At 33.8% G+C, this 24,896-nt stretch overlaps 1 protein-coding gene across 7 annotated transcripts in view; it reads right to left on the bottom strand.

The window, feature by feature from the left end:
* LOC114334073 (calcium-dependent secretion activator) overlaps positions 1 to 24,896 on the bottom strand; it is a 303,401-nt gene that overhangs the window by 151,687 nt on the left and 126,818 nt on the right. For 6 of the 7 annotated variants that reach the window (XM_050641429.1, XM_050641434.1, XM_050641431.1 and 3 more), the window contains exons 6-8: positions 24,058 to 24,206; positions 20,227 to 20,307; positions 4,880 to 5,209 (exon numbers count right to left, since the gene is read on the bottom strand). In XM_050641429.1, coding sequence (XP_050497386.1) covers positions 4,880 to 5,209; positions 20,227 to 20,307; positions 24,058 to 24,206 — 560 coding nt within the window. The remainder of the gene's footprint in view (positions 1 to 4,879; positions 5,210 to 20,226; positions 20,308 to 24,057; positions 24,207 to 24,896) is intronic. The other variant, XM_050641433.1, reaches the window with a different exon arrangement.

The following is a 24,896-nucleotide window of genomic DNA, read 5'->3' as shown; positions in this document are numbered from 1 at the left end:
TGCCTTCAGAACTGCATCAATCAGGCAAATTTGGCAATCAACTGATTTATTCAAACTAGAAAAAAATCAGGCCCGGATTTAAAAAATTAGTTCTTTTTGGTCTTAGAAAAAATTTCATCCTGTATATGCTTTTTGAAAACTCTAATATGAATTTTACAAATTAGACAAATAGGCAATTAAAATGGCATATTTATTTTTCCCCACACGATTACTTAATTTTTTATTAAAAAATCAAATTTGTCAAAATCGGAATTTTAACCTAACTCCAACTGTTCCATTTTAATATTTTTTTTCTGAAATTTTTACAGCACATATCTCTTACCATTGTGAAGACTATGAAAATTGTTGTAGACTTTCAGTCTTCTTCTCGTAAAAGTTATGAAGTTTTAAAAGTAAAAGGTGCAGATTCGTGAATTGCAAAGTTAAATCGCAAAAATTAAGTTTTTTTTTTATTTTATTAAACACAAGCTGTGTTTAGACTACTGAAATCTGGTCATCAGTTGACCAATTATCAGTTCTTCTTTAACTTATATTACTACATGATACATAATCTAAGATCTTAACCCTATGGTGTCCTCTTATTTTTATTAACAAGTATGAAATTTTAAAACAACTAACACACAATACAACACTATGCTCTGCTTTTACACTAACACTTTACACTAACTCAAATGGTTTTCTTCGTTTGAGTCTTCTTTCTAGCCCAGTATTATCGAGGAGCTGGATGGCCTCGATGTTTACATGACTATGGAGCCGTTGTTCGTGACTACCTGCCATCTTCTGGATAACTTTGTCTACATCTTCCATCTCAAGATCCTTGTGGAGGTCGACATTTCGGATATACCAAGGAGCATCAACGATGTTCCGTAATACTTTATTCTGGAATCTCTGGATAATCTGAATATTACTTGAATTGGCACAGCCCCAGAGTTGGCAACCATACATCCATACTGGTCTAAGTATTTGTTTGTATAAAAGTATTTTGTTATATGTGGACAATGCAGAGTTTCTTCCCATCAGCCAATACATTTTTTTTGTAACGGATACCTAATTCTTCCCTTTTCTTTTTAATGTGGACTTTCCAGCGAAGCCTTGCATCAAGTGTGATACCTAAATATTTTGCAGAAGATGCATATGGTATTTGGGCATCATTTATTCTAATTGAAATGTTTTCGATTTTTTTATTTGTAAAATTGACATGAATAGATTTAGATTCATTTAATTTGATTTTCCATTTTTTAGTCCAGTTGTGTATTTTATTGATTGCCGACTGTAATTTTTCTGCTGCTTCTTCGCTGGTATCACCTACTGCTAAGATAGCGGTGTCATCTGCAAATGTGGCTATAGTATCATTTTCCATTTCAGGTATATCGTATGTGTATAACAGGTAGAGAACAGGACCTTATACGCTTCCTTGAGAGACTCCTGCTCTGATTTCTTTTAGATCAGTGTACACGTCTTCTTGCTTAATTCTGAAATATCTGTCAGATATATATGATTGTAAAATTTCTGAATATTGTTTAGGCATAAGAATTTTGAGTTTGTAGACTAAACCTTCATGCCAAACTTTGTCGAAGGCCTTAGCTACGTCTAAAAAGATTGTAGAACAGACTTTCTTTTCTTCTAATGATTTCTCAATTATGTTAGTCATTCTGTGTACCTGATCAATCGTAGAATGTTTATTTCTGAAGCCAAATTGGTGGTTTGGAATCATTTTTTTCTCTTCTATTATTGGTTTTATTCTTTTTAGCAGAAGTTTCTCAAAAAGCTTCGACATCACTGGTAAAAGTGATAATGGTCTATATGAAGACACTTCATTTGGTGATTTTCCTGGTTTTGGTATCATTATAACCTCAGCTATTTTCCATAAATTTGGAACATATCTCAATCTAAATGCAGCATTGATGATGTTGGTCAATTTGACTATGGCTTTACGAGGCAGGTTTTTTAGTAATTCTCCAGTAATTAGATCATATCCTGGTGCCTTCTTAGGATTTATATTGTTTTTTATTTCATCAGCTACTTCCTTCGGGGATGTTGGTCTGATTCTCTCCTCTGTCTGATTAGGCTCTATCGATATTTGATCATTATTTTGGTCATCATGCGGTTTAAATATATTTTCTAAATATGTGGCAAATCTCTCTGCCTTTTGCTCATTACTTCTAGCCCAGCTACCATCTTCTAGTTTAATGGGTGGAGAATGGGTTACTGGTCTTTTTAGCCTTTTTGTAGCTTTCCATAGAGAGTACTCTGTGCTACTATTATCCGTCAACTCTCTCAGGTAATAACTGATTGACTCATTTTTTATATTTTGAATCTCTCTTTTAAGTTTTTGACTAGCATTGTTTAAATTTGTTTTATCTTGGGGTGCTCTGGTTTGTTGCCACTTCCTTCTAAGTTTTCTTTTCTCTTTAATTAACTTTTTAATTTCTTTCGGATAGTTGTTTCCTTTGTCGTTTGATCTTATAGTAGGAGTACTTTCCCATGCTGATTTTTGTATATTTTGTACAAGCAACTCAACTTCCTCATCTAGTTGTTCAGGTTTTTTTAATGGTACTGCTAGTTCAATTCTATCTTCAAGGATTGATTTAAAACTTTCCCAGTCTGTTAGTTTATTTGTTAGTATTGGGTTGCAATCCTTTCTGATAATCGTGTCACTCACAGTGAGTATTATGGGTGAATGATCTGAATTCATATCCCAGCCTTCATTAATATCTACATAGTTGGATGAAATATTTTTAATAACAAATAAATCAATTAAGTCCGGTATTTTGTTTGTATCTGTTGGCCAATAAGTCGGTCTACCAAAAATTAAGTGAAAAAATTTAAAATTTATCTATTTGATCACGTCTATGTTAAACTATAGAGTCCAAAAGAAGGGTTATGGGGAGTTTTAGATCTAGACGTGTTATAGAAAAAAAAAATGGTAAAACTTTTAATTTTAAGAAAAACGTTGTTTTTGTTAATTAATTTTTGTAAAAAAAGTTAATTTTTTTAAATCTATGCAAAAACTTTGCCAAACTTTTTATGCATAGTCAAATTTGATTTTTTAATAAAAAATTAAGTAATAGTGTGGGGAAAAAATAAATATGCCATTTTAATTGCCTATTTGTCTAATTTGTAAAATTCATATTAGAGTTTTCAAAAAGCGTATACAGGGTGAAATTTTGTCTAAGACCCAAACGAACAAATTTTTTAAATCCGGGCCTGATTTTTTTCTAGTTTGAATAAATCAGTTGATTATGTGGTAATAGTGTAACGATTAAAAAAAATAAGAGGTACATCGATCTGACCGTTCAAAAATTATAACGAATACAAATTTCTGTCAAAATGCGAAAATCGCCCTGTATATTATTAAACAATGGGAGCAGACACTTTTTAATGGTCATTTGTTATTCCCCATAGGGGCCTCTATACGAGTTAGGAGTATGTACAGTTCCTCATGACTCACCCTGTATATCCCGTTGCAAGAGGAAGACGGGCAGTGCCTATCTCGGCCCAAGAAACAGGAAGGTCTTTTAAAAATGTCCCAAGTCGGCGCAAAGATTAAAACTGCCCGATATAAAATATACCAGCTCGGCTCATGGTATATTAATTGTTACTATCAAATATTGCTATCCGACGAGCATAATACAGATTTTTTTGCAGAATGTAAATCATTTGTTGTCCAATTGGTTAAATTATTGTCTTTATTATTTAGTTCTTTTCTAATTAATTTGGAAGATTTTTCAAATAAGTCATCTTCAGCCTTTCGTTTTATCCCGTGACTTAAGACTTGTCTTTCTAATAGGTTTTCTGATTCTGGATCATGATTATGATTATTGTTTAGGTATAGGTACTAGTCGTAATTCGATTCTTATTTTCTCCAATTGTTTTGATGAAAGTTTCGCAATTATCCTTACACATCTCCACTTTCTTTCACGTGAAGCTAATTTTCGTTTTTGTTCTTTAAATTTATAACGTTCACACACTAATAACAATTTTCCTCTTTGACTAAATATTTCAGTTATACTGGGCTTTAAAGATGTAACATCGTTCAGTATTTTGTCGTGCTTTGTAAATCATAGTGCAACAACAGTGACATTAGTGAATGTACCTTCAACTTCATAAGTGAGTTTTTGACTACATGAGCAGTGGCGTAGCAGATATCCAAACAGTCAATATGTTTCAAACATCTCTCCATGGCTTTATCCTTATTTTATATTTAGGTATAATTATTATTATACCTACTAATGGGGTACTAATACCTACCTGTTAATCTTCGAGCCGACCTGGGAGGTTTTTAAAATGTACCTGCGGTATCATAAAGGACTAAAGATTATAGTGAGCCGAGATGGGAATACCCCAGGAAGACAGCACATGGAGAATCAGGAGAAAAGACGAGTTTAACGAATCGAATGAAGGGAATGATATTGTAAGATTTGTGAAAAGTCAAAGACTCTCATGATTGGGAAATGTTCAAAGACAAGAAGATGAAAAACAGCAAAGAAAAATTGCAATGAAGCCGAAAGGAAGACGAAAAAAGGAAGGCCAAGAACGAGATGGTTGGACGACGTGGAAGACAACCTGGAAACCATGAACATAAGACAATAATATAAACTAGAAGCGCACAAAAAAGACCTGAACATAGCTAGACAGGCAAATACCCTAATACCCATTCAGGGTTATGATGCGAAAAGAAGAAGATCAAGAAAGGCTTCAGCTCTGGTATAAAAGGTGTTAACACTTATAAAAATCAGTATATAATTGAGGATGGAGTGATATGTATGAAGTCTGATAGAAACAGTGGGCCATCATTTTTCAATGAAACGATGATTAGGAGGAAGCTATGATCTAGAAAATATAAACTAGAAGAGGTATATATTCAAAATGATCGTACCTCTAATTGAAAGGTCAGCACTACATCTAGTTTTGTTAGCTGTGTATCACTATCTGCGGAATCCCCTTCGAGCTTTGCTAAAGATCCTTGCGATCTAAAAGAAGTAACATAATTCATCAAAATATGCTTCACATTATACGGATTATTATGGTTATGCAACCTGTGATTATAGCGTTTAAGTTTTTGTAAGCCATATTTGGAATCCATCGATCCTTTCGACACTGGTAGTGACTCCAAATTCGCCATCAGCAAGTTTATAGATGACTTAAGTTCTTCTATATACAGAGACTCCATTTCCTTTAGCACGAACTTTGGCATTAACTTCCGGTTCTGTAAGAGAAAGTCAAAGTTAAGGCCGCTTTTATGCACGCGTTTTTCGTCGCCTGTCGCTGGCGACAAAAAACGCGGCGTTCTCTACAGTCATTGTCTTATATGTGCTCTTTTATGCATCAATGTCGGAGAGACTGTGTCGCCGCGTTCTCAAATTCTGGCGCCGGGAATTAGAGAACGCGTGGCGACAGGCGTTTTAAAAGTACATTGAATTAAATTGGTGCTTTTATGCAACGCGTTTATTGTCGCTGATGGAACTTATTTTGCTAGCAGTGATGGCCTAAAAAAACATGGGTAGTTTCAACATTCACAAGAAACTTAAATATACACGGTGGTTCAGTGAAACGGTAAAATTTGGCAACGCTGCTGACGATAAAATAGACGAGCCGTGGGCTTGCGACGTAAACGTTGGAAATCTAGAGAATGGGAAGTTTAGTTATCATGGAGAAGTGGTCGTGTGTACAACGCGCATTTGCTGTGAAAGCTTATTACAAAAATGGTGAAAGTCTTGTGCGTGTACAACGAGCGTTTTGTTTACACCACAATTTGCCGCCCCGCGCTGCAGTTCCGTCTAACATGGCTATTAACACTTGGGTTAGGAACTTTAAAAGTAGTGATCCAACAACACAGAAGAGAGGTGGCAGTGTCCGAACTGCTCGCACACCACAGAATATTGAAGCGGTGCGAAATTCATTACACGCGAGTCCTCGAAGCTCCCTACGTACGACGAAGCTTAAATCTGGGATTAAGCTATACCACTACGATCAGAATTGGATAATCAATAAAGTTAAGGGCTTGCACAATTTGGATGATACTGGAGATTTTTATGCAAAATTCTGCTCGTAGTGGTATAACTGAATCCCAGATTTAAGCTTCGTCGTCGCAGGGATCTTCGAGTACTCGCGTGTAATGAATTTCGCACCGCTTCAATATTCTGTGGTGTGCGAGCAGTTTCGACGCTGCTACCTCTTTTCAGTGATGTTGAACCACTAATTTTAAAGTTCCTAACGCAAGTCTTAATAGCCATTTTAGATGGAACTGCAGCGCTGGGTGGCAAATTGTAGTGTAAACGAAACGCTCCTTCTACACGCACAAGACTTTCAACATTTTTGTAATAAGCTTTCACAGTAAATGCGCGTTGTTCACCCCTTCTCCATAATAACTAAACTTCCCACTCTCTAAATTCCCAACGTTTACGTCGCAAGCCCGCGGCTCCTCTATTTTATCGTCAGCAGCGTTGCCAAATCGTACCGTTTAACTGAATCACCTTATACATCCGGAATCAGAAAGCAGAAAAATGCTCACGCATTTAAAAACGCAGACGGAAAAATTTGTCATCACGAACAATAGTGCAAAGAATTAGAGAGTACTACCTCTGACAACCAGTTAGACAGAGGTCCTAGTTTACTGAAATCGGAAGTCAGAAAAGCTATTCAGCAAGCCAAAAACCATAAAGCAGCTGGACCAGATCAAGTCCCTGCCGAGCTACTTAAACTTTTGGACGGGGAAAACATTACCTATTTAACCATTTTCTTTAACAAAATTTACAACGAAGGAAAAAGACAAATGATTGGTTGGAGTCACTGTTTATAATATTACTAAAGAAAAGCAGGCTTACCAAATACAGCGATTTAAACTAATCAATTTGGTGAGTCACGCACTTAAGATATCTATACGAATTATACAAAACCGAGTATTTCTTCTGAACGAAAGTAGAATGTGTAAAGGTCGCCTCATATTATAATGCACGTCGCGTTTTCGTCACGTAGCGTTTCGTTTGCGAAAAATATAATTTAATGGTTTTTAAATTGAACCATTCATATTGTGCGTATAAGACACGTAACGTAGCGTATAAGACACGTTACGTCTGCGTTCGGTTCATTCGAAAACAATATTTTTCGGATGTTAACAGATACGGGTCGTTTTCCCCTTGTTGTTTATGTAGGTATTTCTTTGAATTTGATACCGAGTATTTAGACCGGTCAGTATCGTCGCCCTCGCTAGCGAAATTATTCCGATTCGATTTTTTGCACAAATTTACTCAAAGAGAGGTTCTTATAACATATCCACAGGGTGCCAGGCGGTGCCGTGGTCGAAAAATTGTTTAAACAATCTTTTTTAAACAAATTCACAAAAATATTTTTTCATTCGAGCAATATTTTTTTTAGATAATTGGGTAATTCTGAGCAAAAAAGGTTTCTTGTCATTTTTCTCTAAATTTGCGAAAAATCAAGGCTTAATAACTCGATTAAAAATTATTATTATGAATTTCAATAAGTGACCAAATCAAGTTTCAAACAACTTCTTCAAGGTCCTGAAGAGATTTTTGTCATTATTTTATTACAAAGCTGATATTTTTAACTATTAACAATTACCGCTATAGTCCAACTGTATCGTCGCCCCCGTTAGCGAAATTAGATTTTTTTGCACAAACTTACTCAAAAAGAGGTCCTTATAACACATCAACAGGGTTCCGGGCGGTGCCGTGGTCTAAAAATTGTTTAAACAATTTTTGTTAAACAAATTCACAAAAATAATTTTTTATTAATAATTTAATTAAACCCAAATTAGTAATAATTTGAGTTATTCTGGGCAAAAAAGGTCTCTTGTGATTTTTCTCTAAAATTGATTGTTGTCGAGTTATATGGCCATTTCCGCATTTTTGCAAGATATGTTTTTTGCTAAGAATAACCCAAATTATCTAAAAAAAAATCGTTCGTAATGAAAAAATTATTTTTGTGAATTTGTTTAATAAGAATTGTTAAAACAATTTTTTTACAACGGCACCGCCCGGCACCCTGTGGATGTGTTTGTTATAAGGACTCTTTTTGAGTAAGTTTGTGCAAAAACATCTAATCGAAATAGTTTCGCTAACGGGGGCGACGATACAGTTGGACTATAGCGCTAATTGTTAATAACTAAAAATAACAGCTTTCTAGTAAAATAATGACAAAAATCTCTTTGGGACCTTGAAGAAGGGGTTTGAAACTTGATTTGGTCACTTATTGAAATTCATAATAATACTTTTAATCGAGTTATTAAGCCTTGAAAATGGCCTTTTCGCATTTTTCAAATTTTTAATCGCATGTAACTCGACAACAATCAATTTTAGAGAAAAATGACAAAAGACCTTTTTTGCCCAGAATGACCCAGTTTACCTAAAAAAATATTGCTCGAAATGAAAAAAATATTTTTGTGAATTTGTTTAAAAAAATGTTTAAACAATTTTTCGACCACGGTACCGCCCGGCACCCTATGGATATGTTATAAGGACTTCTTTTTGAGTAAGTTTGTTTAAAAATATCGAATCGGAATAATTTCGCTAGCCGGGGCGACGATACTGCCCGGTCTAATTTAAAAAGTAGTTTTCGAGGCAATTTGTCATGTAAACATGTGTTGTGACAATAAACACATCTGCACCGCACCAAACTGAAACCAACGTAAACGTTCTATGTATGATAATGTGAATGGGCAGTCCGATTGCCGGTCTGCAAACGCTACGTGCCGAAAACGCGACGTGCATTATAATATGACGCGACCTTAATAAGCAATTTGAATTTAGAAATTGTCTAGGAACTAGAGAGGCACTATTCTGTATGAGCGTTCTCTTATAAAAAACTTTTGAGTTCCCAAAGAACGTTTATATCTGCTTCATCGAATTCGAGAAGGCATTCGACTGAGTAAAACACGATAGACTTTTCGTTTTCCTGCAAGTAGCAGGACTTAACCACTACGATATCAGACTGTTAAAATACTTATATTACAATCAAGTAGCCTCTATTCAAATTGTAGATAGTCGTACTGGAAAACTACCGATAAAACGGAGAGTACGACAGGGCTGTGTTTTGTCACCCAGTATTTTTTAATCTATACTCTGAATCTTTAGGGAGGCTTTGGATGAGAGACAAGAGGGAGTAAGACTAGGACGATTAGTAATCAACAATATCAAATACGCTGACGATACAGCGATTCTTGCAGAAATTTTACAAGATCTTCAGACATTAGTAAATCTAGTCAGTGAAGCAAGTTATCGGAGAGGGAGTTCAGACAAATAATCCCCGGATAAATAATCCCGGACAAAAAATCCCCACAAATTTTCCCTGGACAAAAAATCCCCAGACAAATAATCCCCGGACAAATAATCCCCGAACAAAAAATCCCGGACAAAAAATCCCGGACAAAAAATCCCGGACAAATAATCCCCACAAATTTTTTTGGACAAAATACCCTCACAAAAAATTCCGAGCAAAAAATTCCCAAGAAATACACTAAGCATCAAAATTAACACACCACCTTAAAAATGGGACAGTTTTGATGTCTCGTATTTCCTAAACCTGTTGTCCGATTTGAGTGATTTTTTTAGTATTATATTATTTTTTTTTTCAAGAATATCGATGTAATAATATTATTACTAAACATGTAAGTGTCGTTGTATACCGGGTGTAACAATTATAGTGTGTTTTTCCTCAAAGTTTGGAACACCTTGTAGAATATTCTAGCGTATATAAGATATTGAAATTAAAACTCAACTGTAGCCTATGACTTTCTTAACATTATGCTTTTTGTTTCATTCGCTTATTTGGGGTAATAAAAAAGTTAGGTACTTTAACATCTAGCCAGGTTATTCATCAATACAGGGTGTTTCTCTAAATAAGTGCGACAAACTTTAAGGGGTAATTCTGCATGGAAAAATAATAATCGTTTCCTTTATAAATATATGTCCACAAATGCTTCGTTTCCGAGATACGGGATGTTGAATTTTTTTACAAACTGACGATTTATTTATTGAAAATGGGGTTACCACTTTAAATAGTGTGCTGGGGTTACCAGCATATTATGGGGGAATCACTTTAAATAGTATGCTAGTTTCAAACTTCTCAGCAGAATGTAAGTATTCCCACATGTTTTTTCTTTCTAACAGTCACAATTTTAACTTTTTTGCTTTAATCTAACGTGGAAATACTTCATTCTAGACACTGAAGATGCTCTGAATTAGAACGAAAACGTTTTGCAATCCATTTGGATGACTTTTAGATAGTTTTTAATAAACGATTTTATACCAGAATACAATTTGAAGTTTTTACTTCTGTATGTTATTTATTTATTGCTCTAAAACCGGTTGAGACATGCAAATGAAATTTGGTAGGTTTATATTCACCATTGGCGTGCATACGGGATGTGTCTAAAATGTTTATACCCGTATGCACGCCAATGGTGAATACAAAATTCTTAATTGCACGTCAAAAAGGCGCAATAACTTCCTCTTAAAAACCGTCAAATTTCATTTGCATATCTCAACCAGTTTTAGAGCAATAAATAAATCGTCAGTTTGTAAGAAAAAATTCAACATTCCGTATCTTGGAAACAGAGCATTTGCGGACATATGTTTATAAAGCAAACGGTCATTACCTTTTCATGCAGAATTATCCATTAAAGTTTGTCGCATTTATTTAGAAACACCCTGTATTGATGAAGAACGTTGCTAGTTGTTAAAGTACCTAACTTTTTTATTATCCAACATAAGCGAATGAATCAAAAAGCAAAATGTTAAGATAGCTTAAGATTACAGTTGAGTTTTAATTTCAATATTTTATATGCGCTAGAATATTCCACAGGGTGTTCCAAACTTTGAGGAAAAAACACGCTATCATTGTTACACCCGGTAGACATGACATTTAACTCTTTAGCAATTATATTATTACACCGATATTATTGAAGAATAAAGCTATAATATATTAAAAAAGTCACTTAAATCGCCCAACAGGTTTAGGAAATACGAGACATCAAAAATGTCCCATTTTTAAGGTGGTGCGTTAATTTTGATGCTTAGTGTATTTGCTGCCGAATAGTTCTCTATTAAGTTTTCCCGTGAATGCAAACGACTCAAATGTTTTTCAGCCTCAGTGTATAAGAGTTATAATAGCAATCGCCACGAAACCCCTTTTCGGCACGAAAATAATGATTATCAATTCAGATTAAGCATGAATTGTAATTTCGATTACCAAATTTCGAATTCCAATTTCATGCCGAAAACTTCAAGGGTTTTTCAAATCACTCAATTTTGGAGCAAAAAAAATTTTGGACCTCCGATTGTCTGAAAATTGGTATATAGCCTCTGCGGGACGTAAAAATAAGATATTTAAGGTCAAAAAATCTTCTTCTTCTTTTTTTCTCAAAATGTTATTTTATGCGATTTTACAGTGATTTGGTGTTTATTTATACAAATTTGCATTTTCTATCGTAAAGTATCGATGGAAAACATAATATTTTAATAAAAGGGACTCAAAAATGTCATTATATGGCATTATAACAAGTTATTTTGATTCAGAACAAACTTTTGATCAAATTTTATAGTGTAGAAAACGTTAAAATACCGTTTACATTTTTCTCCATTCCCAAAATACATCATAACCGATTTGGCTGAAAATTTTCCCAGAGATAGACAAAACATGGTACTTTAAGTGGTGATAAGGATTTAAATTATATTACAATACCAAAAAAGTTACATGCAATATTACATTCGAAAATATAGGCGTCTACTGTAAGTACAATTAACTCGAAATTATCGACCTCACGACAAAAATTGTTAAAATGAAATTGTAATAATTGTAAATACGATTTATTTGGAACAATTTCAGTTCCTACCATTTTTGTCGAAAAGTTAAAAATGGCGGAGATATTGAGCAAAACAGATTCTGCTTTAAAATCAAGATGGCGGCTAACGTAACGGAGGAATTCATTCGTGATTTTAAATTTAGGCTACTATTAACTCTCCTTAAGATCAGAAAAATAAAATTTTGGGCAGCTCGGCATTCAAGGTCAAATGCTATCCCGACTGGACTAATCCTACTTTTGAGTCTGATATTACTGCATGTAACTTTTTTTGGTACTGTAATATAATTTAAATCCTTCTAACCACTTCAAGTCCTATCTTTTGGCTATCTGTGGGCAAATTTTCAGCCAAATCGATGATGATGTATTTTGGGAATGGAGGAAAATGTAAAAAACGGTATTTTAACGTTTTTTACACTATAAAATTTGATCAAAAACTTGTTTTGATTCAAAATAACTTGTTATAATGCCATATAATGACATTTTTGAGTCCTTTCTATTAAAATATTATGTTTTTCATTGATACTTTACGACAGAAAATGCAAATTTGTTTAAATAAACACCAAATCACTGTAAAATCGCATAAAATAACATTTTGATAAAAAAAGAAGAAGAAGATTTTTTGACCTTAAATATCTTATTTTTACGTCCCGCAGAAGCTATATACCAATTTTCAGACAAATTGGAGTTCCAAAATTTTTTGCCTGAGTGATTTGACATGGAATGTATCTCAAATTTTACATGACAAAAGACTGTGAGTTTTTTCAAAAATTGTGGAAGATATGTCAATGAGCTAAGGCTGTGGGAATAATGTAATTATTCACTTAAATCTTTTGCTCACTCTGCTTTAAATAACTATGGTCAAAACATTGCCTATTTTGTCCAATAAATTTGTGGAGATTATTTGCCCCGGGGATTTTTTGTGGGGATTTTTTGTCCGGGTATTATTTGTCCGGGGATTATTTGTCTGGGGATTTTTTGTCCAGGGATAATTTTTGGGGATTTTTTGTCCTGAAATATTTGTCCGGGGATTATTTGTCCTAGCTTCATCGGAGAGGCCTTAAAATCAAAGACAAATTGGATGGCAGTTGGAGAGATTAATATAGATCAAGGTCTGTTTTCTCTTAATGGAGAAGGGATAGAACGGATAAACCATTTTAAATACCTTGGTAGCTGGTCAAATGGTAAATTGTGATTTTGATGAAGAGATAATAACCAATATCGAAATATCACGTACGGCTTTTATGACCTGATTTATGTAACATAAACCTGTCGATGAACATTCGTAAGAAGGTCCTGAAATGTTATGTGCGGTCTATCGTATTATATGGTTGTCAGACATGGACGTTAAAAATCACAATGCTAAATAAATTAGAAGCATTCGAATTGTGGTGCTCCCAACGGATCCTAAAGATATCGTAGGTTTAGCACACTTACAATGAAAATGTTCTACAAATGACCAATTCAGAACGTCTGCTTGCTCATAAACAGAAGAAAAACAGAATACTCCGGCCATATAATTAGAAGACCTAAATACCATCTACTTCGCCTTATATCACACGGGAAAGTGAAGGGAAAGAGATGGAGTGGTGGAAAAAAACTTTCATTGCTGCGTAATATTAGACAATCGTGTAGTTCCACAGTATAAAAATTTATTTTGCGTAGCAGCCGATAGAGAAAGGTTTCAGGAAATTGTAAATATGATGACGGCCAACGTCTGAATACGGACACGGCACCTAAAGAAGAAGAAGATGGACCCGATCTTCCGATCTATCTAAATACCACTTGGATCTATCAATTTTAACCTTTAACTACTCGCGCTGGCGTATTTTGTACGCCAGATATAAGAATTCCACTGCAAATATATTTAAAAATTTCATTTTTGACCTTGTTTATCTATCTAACCTCTCACTGAAATGTGCTCTACAATTGGTTTTAGTTTCGTTATAATCGGTGTTCTGGGAAGATCGTAATTTACAGTTTATTATTTGTTGTTTCCTGTGGTGGACAATATACGCCACGATTATAGTAATATAAGTACATATTTCAATTGTTTTTTAGTCATTATGGCACAAAATACAGTGATGAGCGCGCTAATAATCGGCAAAATAACGCAAAAGATGGAAAACATAATATATTGCGAAACAAAAAGAGATGAAACTAGTGGAGGTGGAAATTATCGTTATAAACGTAAAAATGAACATTACATTACATAGTTTCCCACCTTTAGACGTCTGTGACAAAAGTATTTTATAAAATTCTAGATACTGTCACGGTGACAGTTTTCATACCCCTCTGATACGTCTAAAGGTGGAAAACTAGTTAATCTACTGTTAATTATTACGGTTATAACGATAATTTCCACCTCCACTAGTTTCATCTCTTTTTGTTTCGCAATGTATTATGTTTTCCAGCTTTTGCGTTATTTTGCCGGCTATTAGTGCTCTCATCACTGTATATTTTTCTTTATAAACAATACTTTTTCTCATTTAAAAAATCACATTTCAAAAAAAATTTTATTAGTAATTTTATTTATCATGGAATCAGATTCCAGTTATAAATCCCAATTGGCTTACTGAGAAGGAACTCCAAGTATTCGCTGATGCCGAATAAGGTTTATAACAAACAACTTAGTATATTTAAAAAAATAAACAAATCCTCTGTTTTTAAGTGTATTTGTTGTGGCGTATAAAGTACGCCACACGTGTAGTTGATGCGCGGGTAGTTAAAGGTTAAATAATATCAAAATGCACTTATATTTTACTTAAAAATAAAGTCGATAACGCCACTGATCTATTTAACAAATTTTATCTGAAAGCGACACGCGTCGAAAAACGCTAAACAAAAGTTAGTTTTGTTTTATCGACAAACGCCGCGTTTTTTGTCGCCAAGCGACAGCCGACGAAAAACACGTGCATAAAAGCGACCAGGGTATACAAAAATATCTCTGCATTTGTTATAGACTAAGAGCTAGAGCCGAAAAATCATCGTCATAAGTAATATGGAGTTTGTCCTGTGAAATGCGTCCATTGTATATTGACAGGACGTAGCAATAAGGGCTGATAGGGGAAAATTGGGTCTAGGACGTTTCATCGCCGCCGTTTCGATGCCGCCAGTTCGATGCCGATGCCGGCCGATTCATCGCCAGTCAATTAATCGCTATCTGATATATTTCCGAATTTTCGACAGTTACAATTATTAGTTATTTTTAGTATTAATTAGGAATTCTAGGAAATTCGAGATATGACGGCGATGAAATGGACTGGCGATGAACCGGCGGCATCGAAACGGCCGGTGATGAACCGGCGGCATCGAAACGTCCCATTCCGGGGAAACTTAGTGTAGTCACTAAAGGTTTTCACCTACTATTTCGTTGAACCTCCGTCGATTTGCATGAAAATTGGTGACTAGTTAGAGAATACCTCAAGAAGCAAAAGTGACATGGTGCCAACTTGCACGTTTATTCTGGGGGGTGGATGCCACCTTTTAACCCCTCAACTTAATAGAAGAACAAATTTTAAGCAAAAGTTCAATCAATCAATCAATACTTTTTGAGTTATTGAATATCAAAAATTTTAATTTTTCGTGAAAAAAATGCATGGTGTAAAGCGGTTTTTCATAAATAATTCAAAAACTATAAGTTTTTAGCTAAACCTGATATCATAAAACTTAATGGAGTTATTCTGAAAAAAAATTTTTTTGGAGAAATTTTTGTTGCATAAATTTTAATAATATCAACTTTTCCGTGAGCTCATTTGATAGATATTTCTGTATACTTTGACAAGTGTTTAGTAAGTATGCCTATGTAATAAACCGTTTTCCCGTCATATCATTGAAACTCGAATACAGTAGAGCGTCGATTATCCGAACTAATTGGGGGATAGGGGTGTTCGGAAAATAGATTTTTTCGGATAATCGAACTGTATTTATATAGCAATACTATTTAGCCATAGGCGAAATAAAGCCTTATTTACATACATATTTACATATTCACATACATACATACATCTATATCTTTAGTGACAAATAGGATAGAGATTAAACAAAAAAGCGCTGTATTTGCAACAAAATGAAGATTTTTTAAGCATTAAAAAATCTTCAATTTTCTTCTGCCGAAACAATCCTACCGATTTACGAGCGGCTGGGTTACGTGATTTTTAACCATGTGTGTGGCAAAGTATTTCAGAATGGATTAAAAAATATGAAATTTTATTTTCGGTGTCAGTGTGGCATCACAAATTATATGTAACAAAGCTAAAACTCCCTGGGATCTAGGGAGGAGAAATAGGTTGTCCCCGGGATCTTTTTAAGTAAACCACTTATATACAGGGTGAGTCACCACTAACGGGACGGAAGATTACAGCTAAACGGTAAAAGATTTGAAAAAAATTTAAATTGAATAGTTTGTAAGTTGATAAAAGCTACATTTTAAAATTATTTTGAAATATACAGGGTGTCCCAATAAATGGCGGCGTATCAAAGTTATATTTTTTCTTATGGAACACCCTGTATTTTATTGCATTTTTTAATTGTCCGCAAAAAATAAGGTATAGTTTCATAAGGCTTCCCCATACCTATGTACAGAGCGTTCTGAGTTATGTTGACTTTTCTTAAAATGTAAAGTTTTAAAAGAATGCTTATTCTCAAGTTATTTAAGAAATTATAAAAACATTACTTTTACATCTAAATAGTTGGATATTGGTCGAATGTATTCCATGATTAATTATTATACATTTGTCTACAGGGCACAGGGTGTTCAAAATTTACAGTTTCATTATAGGAGTATTCAATGTGGCATATGATGGTTGTTTTAAATGGAACACCATGTATATTAATAAATAATTATACTAACCACATTTACCTCTTTCGAATGGGATATGAATGTCCTATACCTAGGTGTCATAGTTTTTGCGTAATTTACACTTATTTAAATTCTTAATCTGTAAATCGATTTTAAAACAAAACATTAATGTCATTGTATGACATTGTCAGTTTATGACAGTACGGTCTGGTAATTATCAAAACTATAAACATCCGTGTATGATATTCAATTTTTTTTTACTTAAAAATGGCTTTGGAAGAGCCAATTACATTCAAATTTAATTGTTCCTAAAAATGAATAATCACATTATCTATGAAAGAGTAGACATCCTACTTTGCATTGGGGAATATTTTTAAAATTTTCTCTTAGCTTCTAAAGTTTACGCTTAAAAGTATCCTGATAGAGGACACCCAAAAAAGGACGGTTTTGAGAAATTTCTCGATAGATTCCGTGCTGCTGGTAATTTTGCATAGGTAGGAAAAGTTAAATAAAAATAAACCATTTATTTTTGATGACGTCAATGAACTTGATGTCCTGCTTTCTGTTACGGAAACCCAAATACTAGTACCTACGTGAAAAAAAATGTCGAGTCAATTGGAGATCAGTCTAACAAGTGTATGTAAAATACATAAGAAAAACCACTATCATCCGTATAAAACTCAACTACACCAGCATTAGACAGAACAGGAACGTTTAACTTTTCGTTAACTTTAGAATTTGGAGAAGATCCTGATTTTTTTAAGAATGTATTATGTACAGACGAATCTACCTACTTTTAATAATAATTGTCTAGTTAATAGACATAGCTTTCATTTTATTATGATACAGTAAACAAACATTTTAATGTTGATTGCCAACACCGATGAAGTGTTAATGTTTGGGGCAGTATTCTGAGCCAGTACTTTATCGACCCATATTTTTTTGACGAAAATCTGAATGGAGCAACTTTTTTAAATTTCTTAAAACAAGTTTTTTGAATCCTTCTTAAAACCTTCCACTTAGCGTGCGAACAAACATGTGGCTCTAAGTGGATGGAGCTCCTGCTTATTTTTGACGTGATGTTAAGAACAACCTCAACATAAAATTTAGAAATAAATGGATAGATTGATTCGGTCCATATATTTGGCCACCTAGGTCACCAGGATTGACCAAGATGAATTTTTTTTAAATAAGGTTATATTAAAAATATTGTAAATGCTGCACTTCCTAACCCAGAAACCTGTGTTTAGTACAATCTTTGATTAATATACATGGTGTTCTAATAAAGTACCCATCATATTATGCTACATTGAATAATCTAATAATGAAACTGTAAATTTTGAACACCCTGTAAATAAATGTGTAATAATCAATCATGGAATGCATTAATTATAAGATAATTACCAGACCGTATTGTCATAAAATGACAATGTCATACAATGACATTAATTAACTTCATCTTTTGTTTTAAAATCGATTTACAGAGTAAGAATTTAAATAATTGTAAATTACGCAAAAACTATGAGACCTAGGTATAGGACATCCATATACCATTCGAAAGAGGTAAATTTGTTAAGTATAATTATTTATTAATATACATGGTGTTCCATTTAAAATACGCCTCATATGACACAATGAATACCCCACTAATGAAACTATAAATTTTGAACACCCTGTAGACAAATGTGTAATAATTAATCATGGAATACATTCAACCAATATCCAACTATTTAGATGTAAAAGTAGTGTTTTTATAATTTCTTAAATAACTTGAGAATAAGCCTTCTTTTAAAACTTTACATTTTAAGAAAAGTCAACATAACTCAGAACACTCTGTACATAGGTATAGGGAAGCCTTATGAAAATATACCTTATTTTTTGCGGACAATTAAAAAATGCAATAAAATACAGGGTGTTCTATAAGAAAAAATATAACTTTGATACGCCACCATTTATTGGGACACCCTGTATATTTCAAAATAATTTTAAAATGTAGCTTTTATCAACTTACAAACTATTCAATTTAAATTTTTTTCAAATCTTTTACCGTTTCGCTGTAATATTCCGTCCCGTTAGTGGTGACTCACCCTGTATATACATACAGCATCATCTACATCCGTGTTTAAGGCAAGTTTTATCGTATTACGATTTGTGGATCCGTTAGAAGAATTAAGTCGGAACATAAAGTTACTTATCTTTTTATCGTCTTTTGTTTTTTTTTTATCCGTCCTACCAGCCTACCAAGTTTGTATTCATTGGATAAATTGGTGGAAGATTCACCTCCCTCTAACCGTTTGTTAATTTAGTGTTTATTTTTCATAGAAAGGACAATACGATTACGTTTAGGCATTTTCAATTGAGTTTTTACACTACAAATGGGGAGTTCGGATAAGCGGTCGTTCGGTTGATCGACGTTGGAATAATCGACGCTCTACTGTACTTAGATTTGAGTACCTACTCGAATTTGAGTACTAGAATACAGTATTTGCTAAATAAAATAACTAAAATTTGGTTTCCTATCATGTTTTACGTATATTGATTCTTTTTTGAGTTATGTATTATCAAAAAAAATGAAATTTACGAAAATTTGAAAAATTATTTAAGTTTTTTAAATAATTTTTTCTTCAAAAATGCTTTCTAAACCGGTCGAAATTTTTGAGGTTATTACTTATGCTAAAATATTTTATATTGCCTAGTATAAATTTTTATTTTTGTGGATATAGCGTACCTATGTTTTATTTTTCACTTTTTCCTAAAAAATTCGAAAGGGTTCTCTTATTTTCATCATAATTTGCTTAGCTTTGATGCTATCAAATTCATCTGGAGCTCACTTGTTAGTTCATTTGTAAAAACTTATAATTTTTGAATTATTTATGAAAAACCGCTTTACACCATGCATTTTTTTTACGAAAAATTTAAGTCTTCGATTTTTATTAACTCAAAAAGTATTGATTTATTTTTATAACTTGTTATAATAAATTTTGCTTAAATTTTGTCGCTCTATCGATTTGTGCAGTTATTTTTAATAAAATAATAAATCCCAGAGAATGGGTGGCATCCACCCCCAGGGTAAACGCAAGTTGGCACCATGTCACTTTTGTTTCTTGAGCTATGCTCTAACTCCTCACCAATTTTCATGCAAATCGATGAAGGTTCAACGAAATCGGAGGTGAAAACCTTTGGTGACTGCACTAATTTACCCCTTTCAACCCTTATTGCTACTTCCTGTATCCACTGAGGTGTCAGCTTGAAAGGGATCATAATTATCAATATACAATGGACGTATTTCACAGAACAAACTCCATATTACTTATGACGATGATTTTTCGGCTCTAGATCACTCCGTCTTTAACATTACCACATGTTAAATATGTCTCATGAAGGACATGATACACTATTTTAAAATCTTCAAAATCAAACCGTATTTAGATTCCAAGAGGTTTACATTAGTAGACAATATACTAAGTCTAATCATCTTCAAGTGGCGACCTCTACTGAGCGATTTTTTACGCACATACGCACAGATGTAAATATAACCATTTTCTTTTACTGAGTTGCACTAAAAGTAAAGTAGTTTTATAGAGATCAAATGAATATACCCTACCTTTTCCATTTCTGATACTTTCTGCATTCTGCCGTCCAATTCTCTTCTAATAGCTGCCGCTTGCTCATCAGCTGAATCGAGCTGAAATATAAAATATTGTAGGTATATGCTAATGATGAAGGTCAGCTTTCCTCGGAACTCTAATGACAATGATGATCGCTAGAGAACCAACATTCCCCAGTGCAGCTCTAGAGGCGATGCCAAACCTTCCTCCTTTCGATGGATTAGTGTGAAAACCTCGTATCTCATTTTACAGAAAACTTTACAGGAGAGGCTTTCTACTGAATTTCTGTATATTCTAACATAAGAACAAAAATCTATTTTTAAATATTTTTGATTCTGAACACATTAAGATCGTTATACATACATTTTTCACATATATTTTAGGCGACAGTATGCAGAAATTCAGTTTAAAGACTCTCATGTACAATTTTCTGTAAACTGAGATACGAGGTTTTCACACTAAGCCATCGCCTTACAATTCTGCTTAAGGAAGGGGATATTAACCACCGCCTTAAAGTTACGACAGACACAAAGAATGAAATCTGGAGATCTAGTGGGCCATCTAAAGATCTTGGAAGAAATTCCATTTGGTTCTAAGAACAGGTGCTGTGCTAGTCAAATTCGACTTCGAAACACCCTTTGAAATGATCATAAAATGCCACCAAGTGGGTGAGGAAGTTGAACCGAAACTGGAAGACGATTCACTCAAGATGAAAGGGCAGGAGTGTGAGTTACTGGGCCCAATTTCCGGCTATCCAAATCCCTTGGAAACGCCCCAACTATCTTTCAGGCAGAAATGTATGCTATAGTCATTAGTTCCCAAGAATGTCTCATACGCCAGGGAAATAAGGCAAAAATATACCATGTTCGGGACACTTGAGCAGCCAGGTTGCAAATAGGTTTTTTGGGTACTATAAATATATATACCTAATGCATTATAAATAAATACAAAAATGCCCGTCACAGTTCGGACGAGAATGTTAGTTATTTACAAATAAGTGTCAAAAATGGCAGTTTTTTCGTTTAAATCGCCACAGGTAATTAGATATCTTATTTATAGTATTTTTCTTTTAGTAGATAAGCAAAGCTGAAAAATGACAGTTTCTGAATTTTGGTCCGATCATAATTTGTTGATTGGGAAAATTCAAAATAAAACTAAAATTTCGAAAATAAAAAATTTGCTATAACTTTTGCGAAAATGGCCTTTAGACTTTCATAGTGCATGAAAAATTGAGTCAAACAGTCCATATAATGCACAAAAAGTTTAAGACGATTCGTGAATTAGTTTAAATTTTATTCAATTTGTTTATCCCAAAGAGCTTTTTTGCAATGTAATTGTTCAGAAAATAAGAATGATATAGCAGTTCTGTGGAAATCACGTGAAAGAAAAATGTTTTCAACGAATTAAAAAAAAAATCAATAAAAAGTAATTTTTATCATTTCGAAAACATTTTACTAAAGTAGAGTCATTTTTGGCTTATAAAAAATTTGAATAACTTTGTTAATATTGACTCTAGATTAAAACTACTTTGGGATGTGAAAAGGTTGTATTTTTACACGAATTTTCAAAAAAAAAATTCGCCTAGGTTAATTACGGTCAAAGTTAGCCACTTTTTTATTGAATTCACAGCTACTTTGTTTATAACAATTAAGCAACCTAACTAGCGCCATTTTGAAGCTCAAGGTATATAGTTTATGTGTAAAAGTTTGAGTAAACTTTTAACTTCATTCAACAAAGTGGTTAATAAAGCTTTAAAAATTACGTCCTAACGAAATCGATTCGTGGCCAGTGGAGGGGAATTATTAAAATCCGTGCACTCAAAAAGAAGAAATTTATTCTTCAAACATACGCTTCGATTAATATCTCCGGAGATTGTTGATGGATTTTGATCATAATTTTTTTAATTGGTATGTACTCGTAGTCTTGTAGAGTACGTTTTGTACACATATTTCCACGGGGGAACCCCCCTTATCACTCAGGGATATGAAAAATAGATTACGACCGATTCTAAGACCTACCGAATATTCATACATAATTTCATAAAAATCGGTCAAGCGGTCTCAGAGGAGTATGGCAACTAACATTGTGACAGGAGAATTTTATAGATGTAAATATATAGATGGCTATTTAAAAATGGGGGTTGGTGATATAATAGTAAAAATTAAGGGTTTTATGTATTTTTTAATTCTACACAATATAAAATTAAGGTAGACAATTGTGTCCAAAACAATAAAAAAAATGTCAGGGGCAGCCCCCCTTATGAGTATGAAACCGCCCCTTATGATTTTGAGTGGTTTCATTTCCCTATGGGTATGAAAAATAGCTTAAAACATATTCTCAGTCCTACAGTAGAACACTGTTACAGTAGAATTTTATGTATATAGAAGTAACTGCGAATTAAATAATAAAAGTGGCTAACTTTGACCACATTTAACCTAGGCGAAAAGTTTTTTTTGAAAATTCGTGTAAAAATCCAGCTTTTGAAATCCTAAAGTAGATTTACTCTACAGTCAATATTAACAAATCTATTCAAATTGTTTTTAAGCCAAAAATGACTCTAGTAAAATGTTTTCGGTATGCCAAAAACGACATTTGATTGATTTTTTCAATTTCATTGAAAATATAAGTGTTCTTATTTCATGTATTTTTCATAGAATTGGTGTATCATTATTATTTTCTGAACAAAAACATTGCAAAAAAAAGCTCTTTGGAATAAACAAATTGAATAAAATTTAAACTAATTGACGAATCGTCTTGAAATTGTTTGTGCATGATATGTACTGGTTGTATCAACTTTTCATGCAATATCAAAATCTTAAGTTCATTTTCGCAAAAGTGATAGCACATTTTTTATTTTCGAAATTTTAATCTTATTTTGCAATTAGCGAAGCAACAAATGATCGAACCAAGATTTAAAAAGTGCCATTTTGAACCTTTGCTCATCTACTAAAAGATGAATGCTTTAAATAAAATATTTAATTACCCTATTTCTACCTGTAGAAATTTAAACGAAAACACTACTATTTTTGACACTTATTTGTTAATAACTAAAATTCTCCTTCGAACTGTGACGGGCATTTTTTATTAATAATGTATTAGGTATATAGTACCCAAAAAACACATTTGCAACCTGGCTGCTCAGGTGTCCCGACAAAAACCTTATGTCTCTGGACTATCAACCGAGACAATCATAGGGCAAAAATCTTTATTTTATTAGATAGCCAAGTCGCCTTAAAGGCTCTAAAGTCATTTACTTGTGATTCAAAGTTGGTTTGGGACTATAAACAATCCCTCAAGAAGCTGGCGGAACGCAACAAAGTAACTTTGATTTGGGTGCCGGGTTACAATGGAATTGTAGGAATAAGGAAGCTGACAGCCTCACAAAAGAAGGATCTAGTACCCCATTCCAGGGTCCAAAACCCTTCTGTGGCTCGCCCAGCAGGGCTCGGCTCCATGGGAAATTAAAAACAAATAGTTACCTACGATTATCGTTGAACGATCATCTCTTAGCGATAAAAGCGCTGGTTTCCTCGAAAGCGGTGCCGTCAAACTGCGACCGTAACACTGCGATGAACGACGTCATAAAAAACTGTACCATGCAAAATAATAGCGGTGGTTTCCAAGGATGCGTTGAAAGCCACCGCTTGCTGAGCTTGCACATTCCATTGCCGTAGTGAAGAACCTTGAATTTTTCACCGTAATCTGACGTAATTCATCGCAGTGCTACGGTCGCAGTTTGTGGGTGCCGCTTACGAGGAAACCAGCGCTTAACCGGCAAAGTAGCCCCGAAGAAAACTGACCTTAACAGTACAGAAACTTATACTTACAAGCAAAGCGTTAAATAGCAACTGGTGTTCGAATTTTTTAACACCCAATATTTGCTGAAACATATCATATAACTGCTCCTTTGACAATATTAATTCAGAATTTAAATTTTGCTGCATCCTCGATGGTCTTTTAGATTCGTCATCCATAACTGAAAACAAGATAGCGTATAAGTGAGTCTGTAAAGTATTACCAGTATTACCTATAACAAATTCTTAATAATATTATTAGAAGAGTAAGAGAGAAGGAGTGATTAAAAGTATAATCAATTGGCTCAAAACAAAAAACAAAAGACCTGGAGAAAACGAAATAGTTGCGGAAATGTGAAAGAATGGAGGAGAAAACTAACAAAAAATAATGTGTAGCCTTAGCAAGAGGATATTAGAAGAGGAAGATATGCCCATAGATTGAGCCAATGCTTTATTATGCCCCTTATTCAAAAAGGGGATAGATTGGCATGTGAAAATTACAGAAGTGCTGCTCTGTTGGGTACTTGTTGTTGCAAGACATTAGCCAGGATGCTAAGACAGAGACTCAAGAGAGTTGCTGAAGATAAATTATGATAGGATCAGAAAGGAATAAATTTATGAAGCACTGAGCTCCTTGAACATACCCGCGAAACTGGTTGGGTTAGTAAGAATGACTCTGAATAGCACACGAAATAATTTATGGAGAGGATTCTCATCGGATGAATTTGAAGTGAATAGAGGTCTTAGAAAAGGAGATCCGTTATCCACGGTGATTTTTATTTTGGCATTGGAAACAATACTCAGGAATAGTCAAGGAATTCCGAAAACGACTGGATCCATCTTCAACAATGGACATCAATGTCTGGCCTTCG

The sequence above is a fragment of the Diabrotica virgifera genome, chromosome 10 (assembly GCF_917563875.1).
Source record: "Diabrotica virgifera virgifera chromosome 10, PGI_DIABVI_V3a".
NCBI lineage: Eukaryota > Metazoa > Arthropoda > Insecta > Coleoptera > Chrysomelidae > Diabrotica > Diabrotica virgifera.
Note: the sequence above shows the minus strand (reverse complement) of the source record. Positions and strands in the feature narration are given on the sequence as shown.